General features: G+C 34.2%; 1 protein-coding gene across 1 annotated transcript in view; it reads right to left on the reverse strand.

Moving 5' to 3' along the window:
• Positions 1-18765, reverse strand: part of LOC142340856 (mucin-6-like) — a 162482-nt gene that overhangs the window by 141418 nt on the left and 2299 nt on the right. The window contains exons 4-10 of the mRNA XM_075391601.1: positions 13843-13905; positions 13296-13489; positions 11713-11796; positions 7958-8092; positions 4978-5148; positions 4296-4427; positions 3752-3944 (exon numbers count right to left, since the gene is read on the reverse strand). Of these exons, the coding sequence (XP_075247716.1) occupies positions 3752-3944; positions 4296-4427; positions 4978-5148; positions 7958-8092; positions 11713-11796; positions 13296-13489; positions 13843-13905 (972 nt within the window). The remainder of the gene's footprint in view (positions 1-3751; positions 3945-4295; positions 4428-4977; positions 5149-7957; positions 8093-11712; positions 11797-13295; positions 13490-13842; positions 13906-18765) is intronic.

Consider the following 18765-nt stretch of genomic DNA (forward strand, 5'->3'; position numbering starts at 1 on the left):
TACTTGTTTTTTTTCTGAATATTTTTTTTCCAAAGACATGAAAGCCATTAATTACAAAATGAAAAAAATGAATAGAATCGTTTATTCTTACAGTGGAAGCCCTTGAGACCGGCAACTATCCAGAACAAGTCTTACGTCTACACAAAAAGAACGTCAATTATGACAAAAAACAAAAATTAAATTACTTTTTTTTGTGAAAAGCCCGTGTCGAAGCCAGTAAAGTCATAACGAATTTTTTAAAAACATTAGATTTTGTGACACCAATCCCATTGACACCTTCCTTCTACAGAAACAATGTCATTTTTAACCTTTAATTGACAAGGCCAGGTAACAAACAAAAAATAAAAGGAACAAAATTGCGAAGTTAAAATGATTTTTTTCATTTTGGAAAACAATTGTTTTCGAAGTCATGAAAGCCATTATCTATCTTCTAATATCAGAACATCGGCTCATCTACATTTTCAGGAAAAGCCAATTAAGCCAAGTCATTGTACAGGAAATTAAATGCCACTAAAAAGACAAAGTAAAAACAAAGTTGAAGATAAAATTAAAAAATTAAATTAAATTCTTCGAGAAAGTACTGTCGAAGCGGTAAAGAACCACAATCAATATCTTTAAGGATTTAAATTTTATCAATTTTGCACGCGAAAAATTTGATTTATGAACTGACAATAACGTGATAATTTGATTAAAAAAAAAGAAAAAATGAAAAATGGTCAAATATCGAAAAATTAAAAAAAAATTGTGAAATCTAGTACTATCAAAGCTAGAACACCATATCTTAAGACGTAAAACCGCAATAAAGACTATAATTGAATTCAGCAGAAAGAAGAAGCACTCTTTGATTGCTGACACTAAGCTACAAGTTGACCAAATTAAGAGAAAAATGGAGGCGAAGTTCAATAAGCCATTTTTTTTTTAAAAATCAATTATTTTAAAAGTCAAAACAACCATAAGCTTTCAAGCAATCAACTAAATAAATTAATTTTGAGCTAATTGGGAAGCCAAGAGGACCTATCACTATCAAGCTTTGGTTTGAAATGTTCTGTTATTTAAATAATATAAAAAAGATCGATTTTGTTTATTAAGAAACCGACTGACGACAATCCGCATTATTTTTGGAAAGTAACGGTCCAAGATTGTTACAAATCTAGTCCTGCTAATGCTGATTGTCCATTAAGAAACTTTTTTTGGAATATCCTTGATATAGATATTTTGTTAGTTACAATATCAAAACTAAATGCTGCGTTTTTGATAATCAACTATTAAAGTTAGCAAAAAAACGGCAAAGTTTTATTACAGAACAATCTCAACGGAAAATGAAGTGGAACTAGCCCCTTTTTCAGTCTATAAAGATTGTGTTAGTGGTGTTTTGGTGTGCACTTCCTGCAAATTTAATCAGAGTGGACAAAAGAAACTTATTTCGTGCTGTTATTGATGAAAAAGTCTGAATTTTGTGAAATATTTCGCAGGAGTTTTTAAAAAAAAAATTCATTGAAAATGACCGATAATTTGTGTTGTCTTTAGACGTAATATTAACAACATTTTTTCGAAATTTTTTTATAAATTTTATCAAAATTGGCGAAATTTTAGACAAAAATTCCGGAAAAAGATGACTGAAATCAACGGAATTCACTCTATTTTCTCGAAAGTTTAAACCTCAATATCTCCCTGTCAAAAACGAAAATCAAAAAATCTTTTTAATTTCATATTCTACGCTGGACAAGCTTTCTAATGATACCAGTCTCAACTCTCTACGATGAATATATCGATCGGCCAAAATTGACTGAACAAAAAAACCCATTTGAGTATATAGTTCCTCCCCCCTCAAGAGGGGTCGGAACAAAAAGTTGATCAAAATGGCCGCAAATTGTCTGAATTATTGTCTCATTTTTGTTCATATGAAGTTTTTATGTATTTCAATTCTATATAAAGACAGTGTTAAAAAATAAACTCAACTGTAGGTCTGTGATAGCTTTATAAAAGCCGTAAAGTGTGTGAAAATATCAAAGTGGCAAATACCTTTGAAAATTTAGACTAAAATTAGGGTTAAACCGATCTGATAACTGGCCAAAATTTGTGGCCAAACCATTTTCAAAACCTTACTTTCTGATAAGATGTAATGTTTTAGTTTCGTGGAATTTACAGATTCTTTCATCTCAGTCTCTCAAAACTCTCTCTGCCAGACCGCATAAACCAATTTTTGAGAGTGTTAATCAGATCTTAGGTTGTTAGAACAGCAGACTATAGGTAAAGAATAGGTAAGGGGACCTTCGTTTTTGTAAATATTGTCTCACCCAACGAGCGGGGAGAACATAAATAATTTTCAAGAGTTCAATGAAGATTGAAACGAGAAGAACACTGAAACTTAAGGAGAACAGGACTGATGTTATAGAGAGCGATTGAGAAGAATGAAGAATTCTTCAACAAAAAACACACTTATTTGAACCTTTAATGAGCAAAAACCTTTGATTCCGAATCAAAGTTTGATAACAAAGATATGTATTAATTCACATTTTTTTCAAAAAAAAGGTAAAGAATGAAAGTCAGGTCTCAAATCAGGTTTTTGTATGAAGAGACTTACTTTGTAGTTCTATTTTTTGCCTAATTGTTTTTGCCTCTTCTTGAAAATTGGCACAATTGTGTGTAAAGCAAAGTCACGGAATCATTCGCTATTGTTATAAGGTTTCTTAGTGGCTGCAAACCAGGTTGAGGTCGCGCTTGAAATCGCCTCTGATCAGACCATCCCAGACAAGTGGGACCTCTGATCAGACCGTCCCAGACCGAAGTAACCTCTGATCAGACAAGAATGTGCTCGAAGATCATTGTGCGCTCGAAGTGCGCTCGAAGCCGCCTCTGATCAGGCGATTTCCAGACCGAAGTGACCCCTGATCAGACAAGTTCCAGACTATTGTCCAGACGAGTTCCAGACCATTGTCCAGACTAAAGTGCGTTCGAAATAGTCTGATCAGAGAATGATTTTAAACATGAACAAATCTCTCAATATCGTTATAATATATTCATTTCATCTATCATTTTATCAATCTTATATTCAACTAACAAAAAACCAATCCTCAAAGTATTGTTAATGAAAGTAAATCGAAAAAAAATGATAAAAAATTACTGAGTATGCCATTTTTTTGTGCTTTTAACTGAAAAAATAAACATAGACAGCTCTGCATAAAAACGTCTTGATCTACTTTGATTCAAAATCTTTTCTTGAGGGGACCGGCAGTTGTTATCAGCTGGACCCCTTGGTTCTGATCAAACCCATCAGATTTTCAGATGAAGTTCCGATCAGAATGCTGTTTTATTGTTGTCTCTTAACCGAGACAACAAAAGTCAGTAAGAAAACAAAAAAAAACTTGTAAAAAAAGTCGCTCGAATTGGTCTCTGGGCAGACTAGTGTGCGCTCGAATCGGCCTCTGATCAGTCTTGTGTGCGCCTGAAACTGTCTCTGATCAGACCGTCCCAGACCAAAGTGACCTCTGATCAGACCGTCTCAGAACAAAGTGGCCTCTGATCAGGCAAGTTCCAGACCATTGTCCAGACAAAAGTGCGCCCGAAGCCTTTTCCAGACCATGTAATTCGAGCGCACCGGGAACATGTGTGCGCTCGAAACTCGTGTGATCAGGGGTCACTTCGGTCTGGCCACCTCGACCTGGGAACCTTAGAAAATTATTCAATGAATAAAATGAATATACCGGAGAACCTGTTTTTTTTAAACAAATGAAATAGGTTCCAAGCTTACGGCAGAACTCATCAGTCCTCCATTGGATATTTCCAACAGAAGGCTTCTTCTGCTGGCAGATATGAGTCCACATTGAGAAGGTGGAGCACAGGGCGTCACAGGTATCATTCGAGTGGACACCACCACTGCCACCCCCAGACACCGCATCACAGTAGTCGAAGAGACAAGCCAAGAAATACTCCTCCACTCCAAACTACACACAAGAGGATATCTTAATAAATGCTTGCAATCAATTTTAGCCTCAAACCACTTTAGCCTCTGACCTCCTACATCACTCTGCAGAGTTTCCACCGAATTACGGCATGCGTTTTTTTCCTATGACGAGAGATTAACATTATGTGAAGTATTTGCACTTACATGGCTTCAAAGCAAGTCCGAGTGGATTAATTGTCAGTAGAATCTTTTGAGAAAAATTGAAATTTTTAAAACGCATTAATAGCATTCAGTAAACCAATTTTAAAGAAAAAATGAAAATCTTCAAACCTCTCAGAAATTTGCTCCAACCGACTGATTTTCAGCAAAAGGTTAATTGAAAAAACAGTACCTCAGAATTGCATGGTTGGAATGGCCCCTGTTTGATTTGTGAGCATGCAGCCCATGCTGCCCCTCGAGTGACGTCATCCAATGTCTCACAAGGGTGCTGAGTAGAGGGAGTCTCACTGCAGGACACACCTTCCTAGATACAACAAAAGACACTGTCGGATTATTAAATAAGGCTCTACTTCAACGGTTTTTAATAACTTAATTGTGGTGTTCTAGTGATCATCGGTTTTAAATCGATGACTGGTCACTGAAAATGAAGTCATATTTATTCTTAAACAATTGAAAAAATTTCACGTTTTTTAAACAAGATGCGCATTTATTTCTCTAATGTGCCCTGTCGTGTGAAGTTTTTATTGATCATGTGGTTTCTAAAAGGGCATTTTGAGAGCAATTGTTTGAACGTCCTAACTTATAAATAATTTTGTCAGAAATTTGTAATCAGATTGTAAAATTTCTTCATTTTGTTATCCGTCGACTTGGTGTTTGATTAAGGCAACTGGACGCATGAGATACTTACATGTGAAATCTTCACCAAGGACTCTAGAAATACATACAGAAAAATCAGAAAACAAAAAAGCGCACAGTAAAAAGTTCTGCGCAATCATTCCCTTGTCCAGATTTTCAACGGTGATAACACTTTGTCAACTGATAATTGCCAGCCCTGGTAATTCTTCTTTGATTACCTCACTGTAGTGCCAAGATGCAGCAAATGAAGGAGAAAATGCCACGTGTACACCCGATGGGTCTCTGAAGTCATTGGAGATATCTTCGTCATAGTTACCACACAGTCCCTGCATCATACTCTCCCCATAGAAGCCACCTTCTTTATCCACTGTTATCATCACACTCCCGTCCTGTAAACATAATGGCGTTTAATTAAAAAACCATTGACATTGGAAACTGAGTGGTGGCGTGATAGCCGAGAGGTAAGGTGTGTGATTCACACGCCAATGATTGTGAGTTCAATCCCCTGCCTCCGTGAAGCTGTCTGTGTAAGGATGAGCTCTTACTTAAACATAGCTTCAGGTTGACCATAGCCTGACCAATGTTGGCTGAAATGATGGTACCACGTGAAAGTTTCAGACGCAAAAAAACTGGCCAAAGTCACCAAAAATAGAGCAATGCTGATCATAAGAAGAACAGTCTGAAATGTGGGGAATAATAACAAAAAGGGCAGCTGAGAACAGGCTACTGTATGCCTCATGCTGTTCCGCTGCGATTACGCAGGAACGAAAATTATTATTATTATTATTTAGTCTTTAACGGAGCAGTAAAATTTAATGCTATTGATATGGTACCAAGGGGACAACGTGCAAAGCAGTTAAATTAAATCTAATAAAAGGTTTTCTCCGATGCCAAAAATCATTTTCAAACTTGATTTTTTTATATATCTTAAAAAATTAAACTAAATTTAGTAGTTGTGACTCAAAATTGATTTGAAAAATTATATGAACAACAAAAAAAATTAAATGAGATGAACTGCAACATTTATGCAGAGCGACATCAAACCAAAAAACAACTGTGCTTAAGGAAAAATGAAAGAGAAAAATTACAAAAATTGGCTCCATAAATACAGATCTCAACTCGCAACTGCAATAACAAAATTTTAATCGTTAGATAAATTATACGCCAGAAAAATGCTTAGATGTTCATTTTTTCTGTTCAAGGAACAGAAATTTACTTTGATATAAACAGAGGCAATTGTTTTAGTTTTTTGTTATATAAATATAGTAATGGGAAGGTAGAGAAGGATTTGATTTATGATTTTGAATTAAATATTTCAACCATACGTAGTCCCTTCTTAGCGTTTTTAACCTAAGATTTTTTTCAATTGCAAAATCAAGCTCCGGTTGATAATGTGAACAAAAAAATGGTTTTTCGTCGTTTTTATTTTTCTTATATACCTCCGACTCAGGTTTAATTCAATCAAACTGATATAAAGGTGTCTTCTTAAACGTTTGTTATCATCTATGCGCTTAAATATACATCACTAAATTGAACAAAGGATCAATTGGATAGCTAAATGAAGTTATTTCGACTTTTTTTTATTTTCTTTAGTTGAAGGAAAATTAATAAGGGCATATAAATTAATTGGGCTATGATTTTCAACATAAAGCAGGTATTGATTTTTACATTGATCAAATATAGTAAATTATTCTTGTTGGAGTTCGAAATTGTGCATCGTACTTCATCATCAAGGAATACTGTCAATGGTTTTCTTTCCACAGATTAAGCACATTTTTTTGTTTTGTGTTAACACGGTATGTATATCGTACCTTACCTAGTCCTTCCGAAAATTTAGCAGTTTCACCATCTCTCCTAGTTTTTTCCAACAGATATTGCACATTTTGCATTATTTGCCCCAGTACTTAACATCCAGTATCAGAAATGATTCAGTAAATCGTCTAACTAACTTTAACTTGCAGTATCGATTCTGAAATCTCTCTGAATCAGAGAAACGTTTGGAATCAGTGAAATCTTGATCTAAATTTATTACCATGATCTAATTTGTGACTATTCGAGCTTTTTTGTGCAGAGAGTATAGAAAAATTGAAAAAACCTACAAAAAATGAGTTAAATGGCGAACAAGAAATATCAAATTTTTAAAAAAAATCTTACAAAAGAGCATACTGGGAAATCTCAAAAAGTTCATTTTCTGATTTGACTGGAGAAATTTCCGGCAACGAGTAGCTATATTACAAATTTTTTCAGTTCCTAAAGGACTTTTTATTTTTGAGGGCCTGAGAGCGAAATCAATGGCAAAACCTAGCTTCTTGGGGGACAACTTGATTCAAATTTTGAATCAGAAAACCTATAATCTGATACAAAATTTGAATCAAGTTTTCAGTCGTTTTTTTCTTAAATTTTCCATTTGCTTTGCTCAATTTCAAAACCTTCAGCAATTTTCTTAAATGTTTTCGTGATTTGCAACGGTATTTTGTAAAATTTGCCGGATTTTTACACTTTCTGGGCTTACTTTTCCACACTTTGCCTACAACCGTGTTCTGACCTGTGAAAAAAGCAAGTATCGTTTTGAACAGTTTGAAATTTTTGTACAAAATATTTGGAATTTAAAAAAATCTGGACGAGAATGCTGAGTTTAGATTTCTTTGTTAGTAAATGAGAAACCTAAGCAAGAAATTGGTTTTTATTGGTCGTTCAATAAGTGTGCGGAAATTGTGTTAAAAATGTGCTGAATTATTTGCCTTCAAGGTATAGAATATATGAAAGAGTTGTGCTCTCTTTTCCGGATTTTTAGCGGAGTCTATTTTAAATATGTGCTTGATTTTTGTATGGATTGCTCCGTCTGATGCTTAAATATTCATATTTCAGCACAATTAACAGCTAGCTATAAAATTTGAACATTTTGAGCTCATGTTTTAAAGATTCAATGGATTTCCCGATGAAACCGATCACAACCCAATCAATTCATGTGAATAGAAAGGAAAACTTTAATTGAGAGGTCGACGAATGCAAGGTCGGCACTAGACAAAGGAGAAATACTATGGAAGGATTGTGTAGTCCGCACAAGAAATGACCTTTTCCACAAAGTAATTGAACCTCTTAGGATAAATTCATCCATTTCATGAATATATAGGGAATGAATTTATTTCAATAATTAGACTCTATGAAAAATTTGTTCACACTATGATGTAAACTTACGTCAATTTTGACCCTCGCGTCTCCCGCTCCTATTTCCAGTTCAATGTAGTCTCCAGTCTTCTTCACTCTGCCGTGTGAACTCAATGCCAAAGAGAAGGCTGTGTCATTCACTTCATATGTCTCAACTGCGCCGCTCTGTCCAAAAAAAACGAATGAGTTTTTAATCCAGTGTGCGACCCACTAGGGTGAAAACCCCCTATGCGCGACTCAAGTCGATATGATTTGATCTGTAGATAATTTTGGTCTGGATATTTTGGCACCCTCTGTGCTTGATCCAAGTCCGTCTGATCCGAGCTGTCTTGGGTCGCGCACCTCAGCATGGGTTAAAAACAACCTTCTATTGCGATAATATCTTGCAACAAGCTTGCATAAATATTGTTTTCGTAGAAAAAAAGTAAAAAAAAGTTATTCTGCCAAAAATTTTGCCAGAAAAATGTTAATCTTGTAAGATCTTTCAAAAAATTATGCTTCAGAGGTCTTGCAGCAAGAAAGGTTATTCACAGAAAGTTAAGAACTGTCAGGTCTCGCAAGCAGAATTCACAGAAGAATTAACTTCTCTTTCCAAATCGAGTTGACATCGGAATGAAAACAGAGGTCGAAAACGGACGACTCTCAATCAAAACTTCATCCAAAAAAAGCTCCAAAATTTTGTTCCGACCCCTCTCGAGGGAGAGGAACTATATACTCAAATGGGTTTTTTTTTTGTTTAGACAATTTTCGCCGATCGATATATTCATCGTAGAGAGTTCAGACTGGTATCATTAGAGAGCTCGTCCAGCGTAGATTAAGGAATGAAAAGTTTTTATTATCGTTTTTTACAGGGAGTTATCGAGATTTAAACTTCTGAGAAAATTAGAGTGCATTCCGTAGTTTTTATTCACATTTTCCGGAATTTTTGCCTAAATTTTCGTCAATTTTGCTAAAATTTGTTAAAATTTTTAAGACTTGTGTTGTTGATTTTGTTTTTAAAGATAAAAAAGTAATGCTGATTATTTTGATTTTATTTTTCTGTTAAAGTTTTGGGCTAAATATTTCAATATTCAGACTTTTTCATCAAAAACAGCACGAAATAAGCTACTTCAGTCCACTTTGATTAAATATGCCGGAAGTACATCCACAAACAACCTTAATACAATCTTTGTAGACTCAAAAGGGGGCTATTCTTACTTCAATTTCTGTTTAGAAGGCTCTGTAATTAAAACATTGCGGTTTGTTGCTAACTCTACTTGTTGATTATCAAAGACGCAGAATTTGTTTTTGAGTTTTTAACTAACAAATTGTCTATATCTATAACATTAGAAAAATTAAGTGTTCCTAACGGACAATGAGCATTAGCAAAGCCAAGGTTTGACCAATCTTGGACTGTTACAATCCAAAAACAATACGGAATGTAATCAGTCGGTCTTTTTTAAAAAAACTGATTTTTTTATATTAATTAAAGAACAGAACATATCAAATCAAAGCTCAGGAGTGATTGATCCAAATGGCTGCCTGACAAACTACAACCTAATGCATTTAGTTTTCTACTTGAAGGTTTATGATCGTTTTGACTTCTTAAAATTATTGGATTTTTAATAAGCAATGGCTTAATGAACTTTTCCTCTATTTTCTACTTTATTTAGTCAACTTGTAGCTTAATGTCAGCAAAAAATATCGCTTTTTCTTTCTTCTGATTTGAAAATTAATATCTACTGCGGTTTTATGCCTTAAGTTACTGTTTTCTGGCTTTGATACTCCTAAATTTCAGATTTTTTATAATTTTTATATTTTTGCCAGTTTTCCATGTTTTCTAGTTTTGTCACATTATTACATTATTGACAGTTCTCATATCACATTATTGGCGTTCAAAATGAGACGCAATTGAACATATTAAAGTTCCGAAAGACATAGATTATCGTTTTAATGGCTTCGACGTTTCTGTCTTGAAGAATTTAATTGAATTTTTTAATTTTGTCTTAAGCTTTTGTTTATACATTGTCGTTTTAGTCGTATGAAAATTTCCTGTATAATGACAGATTTTTTTGGCTTCTCATGGAAAGTAGATGAGCCAATATTCTGAATTTAATAGATAGCTGATAGTCTTCATGTCCTGGAAATCAATTATTTTCCAAAATAAAAAAAGCTTTTTTTGTTTCTCATTTTTGTTCTTTTCCTTGTCTTTTTTTACATAGTCTCGTTAATTAAAGGTCAAATGTGACATTACTGGTGTCCAGGAAAAGTGCCAACGGGATTGGTGTCACAATAAATATTTTGAAGAATTCTTTATGACCTTACTGGCTTCGACACCGGTTGTTTACAATTGTTTCACCGATTGTTCCTTTTTGTTATCAATGGCTTCGATGACTTTAGAAGTAATTGAATTTTTAAAAAAAAATCAAAAGAATTACTTACATTTGCCTTTTTCTTTTTTATCTAATGGTTAACTAGTCTCATTAATGAAAGGCCACATACTACCTAATTGAAATTTGAAGAAGGAGCAATCGAACATATTTTCAGGGATAAAATATGGCTTTACAGGTTCGACAGCGTTTTCTGGCAAGTTTCAATTGAATTTTTGTTTGTTGTCTTTGTTGTTCTTTTTAGCGGCATAAAAAATTGAATAAGGTCAGCTCTTAATGCTTTTCTATAGAGGCATTGGTATTCGTAAACCTTTGGGTTATTTTACTTGATATCTAATGGTTTTCATTACTTTGAAGTTAATTGTTTTAAAAAAAAATTAGCGAATTTTTTAACTTTGCTGTTTTTTTTCCTTTTTGTATAATTTTAATTTTATATGGACTGGTCCCATATCTTTTCTGATGAATTATAAGTTATTTTGTTTAGTTTCAGTTTTATCTGACGGTATGTTGACATCGCTATTGAGTTTTGTTTTTTAAAACAGACATAAATTTTTTGATCTAGTTAATGTTTGTTGTTGTTGTTTGATTTACTGTTCGTCTTTACTCGCCCTCTTAATATTTGCATATCTCATCAATCTGGCGCATCATTTTTACTTCATTGAGTTATTTGTTTTGGAGGCTATCTTTTCGTTCATACACTTTTTCTTGGAAAAAATACTTGGTTTTTTTTTAGTTATTTTTGGTTTTTTTGGGTTTTTTGGAATTCCCAAAAAAAAATTGGGTTCTTCTATCTGTTCTTCATTTGTTAGACAATTTTGCCAAATTTTTGGATGAGTGGGGTGGGAACCTTATGTGCGATCGCACATTACTGAGCCTCCTTTTTATCTTCTACATTAGATTCTTTATAATACGGATAAATAGAACTTTGGTTTCAGAAATGCCCCTGTTATAATCTCTCCACAAAATAACGTGTATATTTCATCTCCTTCTAAGATGTCATGGAAATTCTCACCATTTGGAACTAGATAAAAAACTCAACCGCACGTAAATTGGGTGTTGATTTTTTTGCATAAGGAACACAAAATTTTAGTGAACACATTTCATTGTGATGGTGATATTCCGAGACTGGCGATATCACGGTCAAGGCAAAATACTCAACTCTTAAAGACAAAGATGGACTGAACCGAAAACTATTGATTGAATCAAGGTCATACATAGGTTTTAAACATGATTGATATACTCATTCAGATACATTACGCTGTGTAATTGAAACTGTTCAAATTTACAAGAATCGGTTTTAACCAGACATCATCCATTCATTGCATACTTTAGAGTTGAGTAGAACTTAGACAATAGACATGAAAAAAATCAAACATCAGTAATGAAACAAACACATGAAACAAAGTAAGTACTTACAGACATAGTGGTGAGTTGAATCTGCTGTTCATCTGTCTGAAACTCCATAGCAGAGATGCCTGTGCCAAGTCTCACCGTCACTACCTAAATCCATCGAATTACGTTATTCCTTGTAAGCACAAAACAGCTTTGTTTTTTATTCAGGAGGCTGTTCTCCCATTGCAAACATACGAGGTGATTTCTCATTTCAACCTTCGCCTTGGTTGGATTGGCATTCTATTATTTGAGATGGATCCGAAAGTTATGCAAAACCTGTTAGAGACTGTGTTAATAAACAAATGGCACTTAAAATTTGAATTGATATCTTTTTGACAGAGAAAATCTGAAAAATATGTCTTAAAATTGCTTAATTTTGTCACTAATGTCGTTAAAGAGAATTCTTGCTCACAAAAACGAAGAACGAGACAGCTTCCAAATTTTCGCAGTTTTCGTCACTAATTTACGCGATCATCAAATAAATAATTTTTGAGGACTGCTTTCCTGAGCGAAAATCTTGCTACTACTTACTAAAGATCTAACTTCGAGTTTTGAGCATTGACATAAGCTTTTGTTTGGTGATTCGGGTTTTTTAAATCTGCAATTGAGGAAAAGCCTTGGAGTTTTAAAAAATAGTTGAAACAGACCTGTTGACATTATCTGCAGGGTACGAGACGGTTGAAACCTAATTCAAATAAAGAGGAGGCTCTCTATAATTTATTGGAGAACGTGATACAAACTGAACTGGAGATGTAAGTGACAGAAAATCAACAAAGGCTACCTTTTCAATCTCAAACCCCTTTGGTGTTCTGAACTGCGGTGGCAAGAAGCAGGCCATAATTGCTGTATAGTCAACAGAAACAAAATATCAAGCAATGGCCGCACCCATGCAGGAGGCACTCCAAATGAAAGAACTTCTAAAAGTTTTTTTTGGTTTTCAATAAAAACACACAACAGCAATTGGTGAGGACAATTGGTATTTCATCAAGGTTTGCCAAACGTTGTCGTGAACAAGAATAGCAAACACATTGAGTCAAATCATCTTTTTATTCAGGACAAGACAGAAGATGGGATCATTTCTGTTCACTGGGTTCCCAGTCACAAGATGACAGTGGAGAATTTTTGGGAAATCAATTTCCGTCTCGAAAGTGGAATCTTTCAGAGGTGTTATTATAGGAGCAAACTCTCCGCAATCAACTCAGATCAAATTTGGTTCTGACTTCAAGAACAAACTTTCATAGAGTTTAGAGAACTTGTAAAATTTAACGTATAGTTTTCTTCGTATATTTTTGCTAATAGTTTTCTATTTGAAATCATTTTGAAAGCAACATGAATAAAATGATATTTTGCGCGACTTAAATTGACAATATAAGTTTGACTAGTTAGACGGTGCAGGGCGAAGGCGTCAGTCTACATTCTTTTGTATCAAATGCACTGAATTTGTAGCGCTTTTTTTAACCATTGCCTTTGTTTTTCAGAGCATTGTAATTGCAAAATTATCTATATATATAATTAACTGAGTTTTCAGATTTTGCACTTCTCTCTAGCGTATTTTTTACTCAACATTGCGAAATTACATCGACCCATTGTAGTATAATTTAACCAACCCTTTGACAGTTGTCCTGCGCACAATTCAAGTTGTCTACAATTACTCTGAAGGAGTTGTCGATAGCTTTTGCAGCTGTGAAAGAGCAGCGGCTGGGGTTCGTGTAGAACAATCCATCAAAAGTTCTCACATGAAGACCAAACAACACGCACGTTGCGAAGTCCCTCTCACTGTAGGGCTCCACGAACACGGATGCTAAAGATAGCCCAGTTATAAAAAAATAACCCAATAATTTGAAGCAACGCCTTAATTTAATTTCACAACGCCAATGAAAAATGATTCTTCTTTTTCCAAGAACTTCTGAAGATGATATCACAACGTTTTCTTTATCATCTAAGTTACGAGGCTCTGGCTAGAACATCAAAACCTCTGTTGATCTTTTATAAAAATGGAAAACATACTTAAAATATAATAAAAAGACGATTTTTTATAGTGCTTTAATTGAAGCAAATCTGTTAAATCGTTGACACTTTGCCTTCCTCTACCGGTTTACAGAGTTCGTACAATAACTCAAATGTCTACCTATAGATTAGACAAAAGAACTTTACCTCTGAGCTGAGAGACGTTTCCACTGAAATCTGACTCACTCATGGGAGAGTAGTCAGCATTGTCTGAAACAAAACAGATTTGGGCCTCTCCAGATAGAGTATTTACTGGAAATGTTAGAATTACCGCGAAAAAAAATTGCGGCTGGAAACGCCCGCTTCATCTGGCAGCAGATATTGTAACTTTTTCTAAGAATTACAAAGGACTTAGCGCAGAACGTTGAATTTTCACAATTTTTACAAGAATTCCCGAATTTGCCTCAATTCTCACAAGTTTTACCATATTGACCTTATTCAGTTGCTATTTTAGCGGTAAATAGCGGCGCCATTTCGACCGTGGAGATCATAACACCGGACTACGAGGAATGTTGTGATTGACTGCATTCGGAAGGAAACAACTTTGTAAGAAAACTTTAGTCTAGATCATTGTTTATAAGTAGAGCTTTAAAGTTAGTACATGTCTTCATATTAGAGGTCGTACCACACTATCCCACATAAAATCGAAACTAGAATTAAAACAAAGAGGCGCAGTAATCTGCATTCGCGCATAATGATCCGAACCCACTCATCCTAATTACGTCTTAACTGTGAACCAAATGTTGCATGCGATTGGACACTAGGAGTAGTCAATGCTTTGTAAACCGACACTTGACGGATTCTAAAAGAATGACAAGCATGCAGTACCAAGATGAGATCCGCGACCCAAGACAGGTATTGTCTAGACCTACTCGGGCTGCAAGCAGGGAGCTCCAAACCGACTTTACCCCAAAAAAGGTTTTGGCCAATTCAAAAAGACTCTTGAGCAGACCATCGGCCAGACGAAAAAGACCCTAGGCCAAAAAATTGCCCAAACCTTTGGCCAGACAGCAAAGACTCTAGGCCAGACCAATGGCCAGACCCATTTAAACTTGTAGAAGCATTCGTTTCGCTTTGGTGAACGAGAATTGAAATTAAAAAGTCAGTTTAAACCATTGCGAATTTTAAATATGAACTTAATGAAGTAGTCTAATCATCTGGATATATGCATCGATTGGCAATGATTGGATGTTAATTTGAAAAACAGTCAATACCGCACAGATTTATTCATTTTGCAACAAACCGGTTCTTTTTTTGGCTGGAGCTCTGGGTTTTGTATATGGTTATTGGCTAGAAAAAATACACCGAAATGTGTGTGTGTTAGCCACATCGAACAGACCGAAAAGTAGACATTGGTCTGACCGAAATGTTGGTAATGGCCAGGCCGAAATTGGAGTACTGGCCAGACTGAACAGACCAAAAACTGCAATTGGCCAGTCAAAAAGTGCGAGCAAAATTCTTTCAGAGCATTCCGTGGTGTCACACTGCACCCCCGGTCTCTAATTCACGTGAGTCTGACTATTACTTGTTTAGGGTCGCGAACGCCATTTTGTGTACCTGTGATGTTAATGCCAATGAATTTCTTTTCTTTTCATTTTACGAGATCAAAACTATGGGTTCAAATAACAAATCAACTTTAATGCAGTTTCTCATTGAGATAATTCTCATTATCGGGAAAACATTTGATTTTGTAAGAAAAAAATTCAGCTGCTGAGCGAAAGCAGTCTCCAAATTTTTAGCGAAAGCAAACATCAAATCTTTAATTACTTGGCCGTTTATCAGATAGTCATAACAAAAATTGAGAAAGAAGGCGAAATAAAAAAGAACTGAGGAAAAAATCTTGAAGTACAATCCAGAGTTCTGAATTTGAAATTAAAAACTCTTTTATCTGAGCAGCAGACCAATTGAAAACTACCAATGAAACAGACAACTACTTTTTCACCAATTTAAAGGGCATTAGATCCAAATTATAGAATAGGACCTAGGCATACAAGAAAAAAAAGTTCTCGATATAATGGAGGCAATCAGAGACACTCCCAAACAGTATTTAGTATCAGAGACACCGCCACAACACCAAATAGTTTTTTAAAGAAGTTATACATTATAGACAGAGTTGAAGAGTTTCTGGGTTTTTTCTTTGTGTCAAAATTTTTAAAGCTAGAAAAGTAACGTTAAAATTGTCTTGTAAAAGCTGTTTTAAATTCCGGACAAGTTCTGTTTGATGATTTGCTTTCAGAAAAAGTGAAAAAGACACAAAATATTCAATAAGCTATTAAAACGTTGCAACTTTTTCTACGCCATACTTATGCCCTCAAAATCATTTCTGACTTGCTACAAAACACTGAACTACTACCCCCAAACTAGCTAATAATTGATTTTTTGGTTTAAAGACAAACAAAAACACGAAGGACAGAAAGGAAATTCAAAAGATGGACAAAATTAATGAAAATTTTTTGAATGTAACATCCTCAATGACAAATTTATGCGAGTAAAATTTGAAATATATTCAAGAGAACAGGCACAAGCTTTGCAAAAGCGTCATTGATCGAACGTCATTGGAACTCAAAAAACAACTTAAAAGCCATTAAAATATGTTGGTAAATCAGAGTACTTTACAACATGTCAAAACTATTTTGCCTAAGTGAAAAACCTCCAGAAACTCATCTCCACGCCATTAAAATGTTTGATGTTGCTATGATATTTAAAACAATCTCAACCAATGTTGATTATTTTCATAGAAAATGCAAAAGAGACATCAAATTTTTTTCTGTTCAGGTTTGAATAACATATGTAAAAAAGATATTTAAAAAATCATGGCCTCCAATAGGCCTTTATGAAACACAATCAACGTTAACTTCAGACCGATCTAACAAACAAAGTCAACAAATGTCTACAATGAATTAAATAGTGCACTGTTTTTGTCTGAAAATCTACAAGAATGACTTTTTCGTGTTGAATTTAGGCTTTTCGAGCCAATTCGGTACAATGAGCACTTGAAATACCATTAAAGCTACCATGAAGACACTAATAAACTCTTAATGATCACTAAGTTTTTACCTGTTTGTCTTGTTATCAAAAATCACGGTAAGGGAAATCGTAGGAACACATTATATGAAGAAAACTCACCAACAGCGTACAAATACTTTGGATCGCCAAAACATAACATGATAATTAGGAAACGTAATCCGACGAATTGAAAAAGTTAAAACCTTGCTTAAAACCGCCATTCTCATTGAAAGAAGAGTCTTCTTGTTTTAACAAAACACACATAAACAAGCAATGGAAAAATGTCTAAAAACAATTTTTTTACCAGCTTTTAGTAACGAAAAATAGCGACGCATGTACTATTAAATGTTTTAAAACCGTGATGACTGCTGCTTTTTACACAAAAATAATAAAAGCCTAACTAAAACGTTCATGAGAAATGTCTCTACTGAGAACAGCAAGAAAATAAAAATACAAGTAGCAAAAAAAACACACCAGTAAAACTCACACAAATATCTCAAACCTTTGGGAAAAAACTGTTGTCATAGTTGGTGAAAATGGAAAACGAAACAAACAAAATCAATAAAGCTAATTGAGAGGGAAGGACAGCTATTCTAATCAGACTGAATAACAGAACAACAAAAAATGGCACAACAAACAATGACTAGTTTTAAGGAAAACGAACAGAGATCAAGGTTTCAAAGCCATGGCATGAAACCCGTGAATGAAAATTAATTTTGTTTCAACTAGGGTGCAAAATTGAGCTAAATTAATTGAAACAATGTCACAGGACGAAAAAATTACAATGAAAGGCAAAAATGACAAATTAATTTATATTTTATAAGAACAAATAAAGATAAAATAATAAAAGGTAAAGACAACAACAAATATGTTAACAACTCAAAACAAATCCGTAAAATTTTTTGAGACAACCTTAAGTTGATGAAGTGATAAAAAACATTCTTATCAAGCTGACACAATGATCATGGCTTGCTGGAAAGTCCATGTAATTTTCAACTAATGACTTTAGTTTAGAAGAGAACAAATTGTCCACATCAAGTGGGTAGAATTCAAAAAGTTTCTAAATTATTATAAACAGATATGGCATAAAATTCAAGAACCGTTCGCTGCCAATTTGCTTCTAACAATTTGTCGAAAACTTTCAAATCTTGAAATGATTGCTTTTCTTTTTCCCTTTTGATTCCCAATTTACTGAAATCTCAACGATTATTTTTCTTCTCATTGACATCAAACAGTCAAAAAACTGTTCACACGCCTTAAACAAGTCAACGCCACAATACTATCCAAGTTCTCCTTGTTATAAAATTTCTGATAAGGTTCTAGTGTTTTTTATCATCCAAAAAAGCTCAGTGAATTGATTACCCACTGTTGAAAAAGCGCTTCGGATGGTTAGCAAATGATGCGACCCAACATACGTGAAAATAAGAGGAGTAGGAAAGAATTACAAAAAAGAGAAATATTTTAACTAAAAACTAATTGTGTTTTATTTATCCTGATCAAGTACGCGTTGAATAATTTCGAGCTAAATATCTTCAAAAATCATACTCTAAAATTCCTTAGAATCAATAGGACACTAAGAATCGAGATTAGTTAGAAGATAAAATCACGTTCGGCAATTATCATCAACTTTAGAAAATAACCGAATCATACTCAATAATAAACGTTCCAACATAAAAAAATCGATCTTCATTTCTGATCAAGGATTGTTAGAGGCAACAATTTTTTTTATGACCACTAGGCTACAAAAACTATACAGTATCACCAGCGAATACCACTAACGGAGTTATAACTAAAATCTATAAAATTAGTGGAAAACCAATGCGTTTTTGCCAAGAGAATTTCCTGCCATCTGAGCACACTTAAAACGAACAATTTTCATTCGCTGGAACGTTGATTAGTCGTTTTAAATTTGAGAGAGAAAGAACTAAGTATTGTTATTCAGTATAGTTAATTGTATTTTTTCATTTTTCTAAAAATTATTCTGTAAAATCAATAGTATCAATGTCAAAGTACAGATAGGTAAAAACTGATTCTCATAATCAGCTTCCTTTTCTTCTTCAATTG

Source organism: Convolutriloba macropyga, chromosome 1, assembly GCF_964194025.1.
Source record: "Convolutriloba macropyga chromosome 1, txConMacr16.3, whole genome shotgun sequence".
Taxonomy (NCBI): Eukaryota; Metazoa; Xenacoelomorpha; order Acoela; family Convolutidae; genus Convolutriloba; species Convolutriloba macropyga.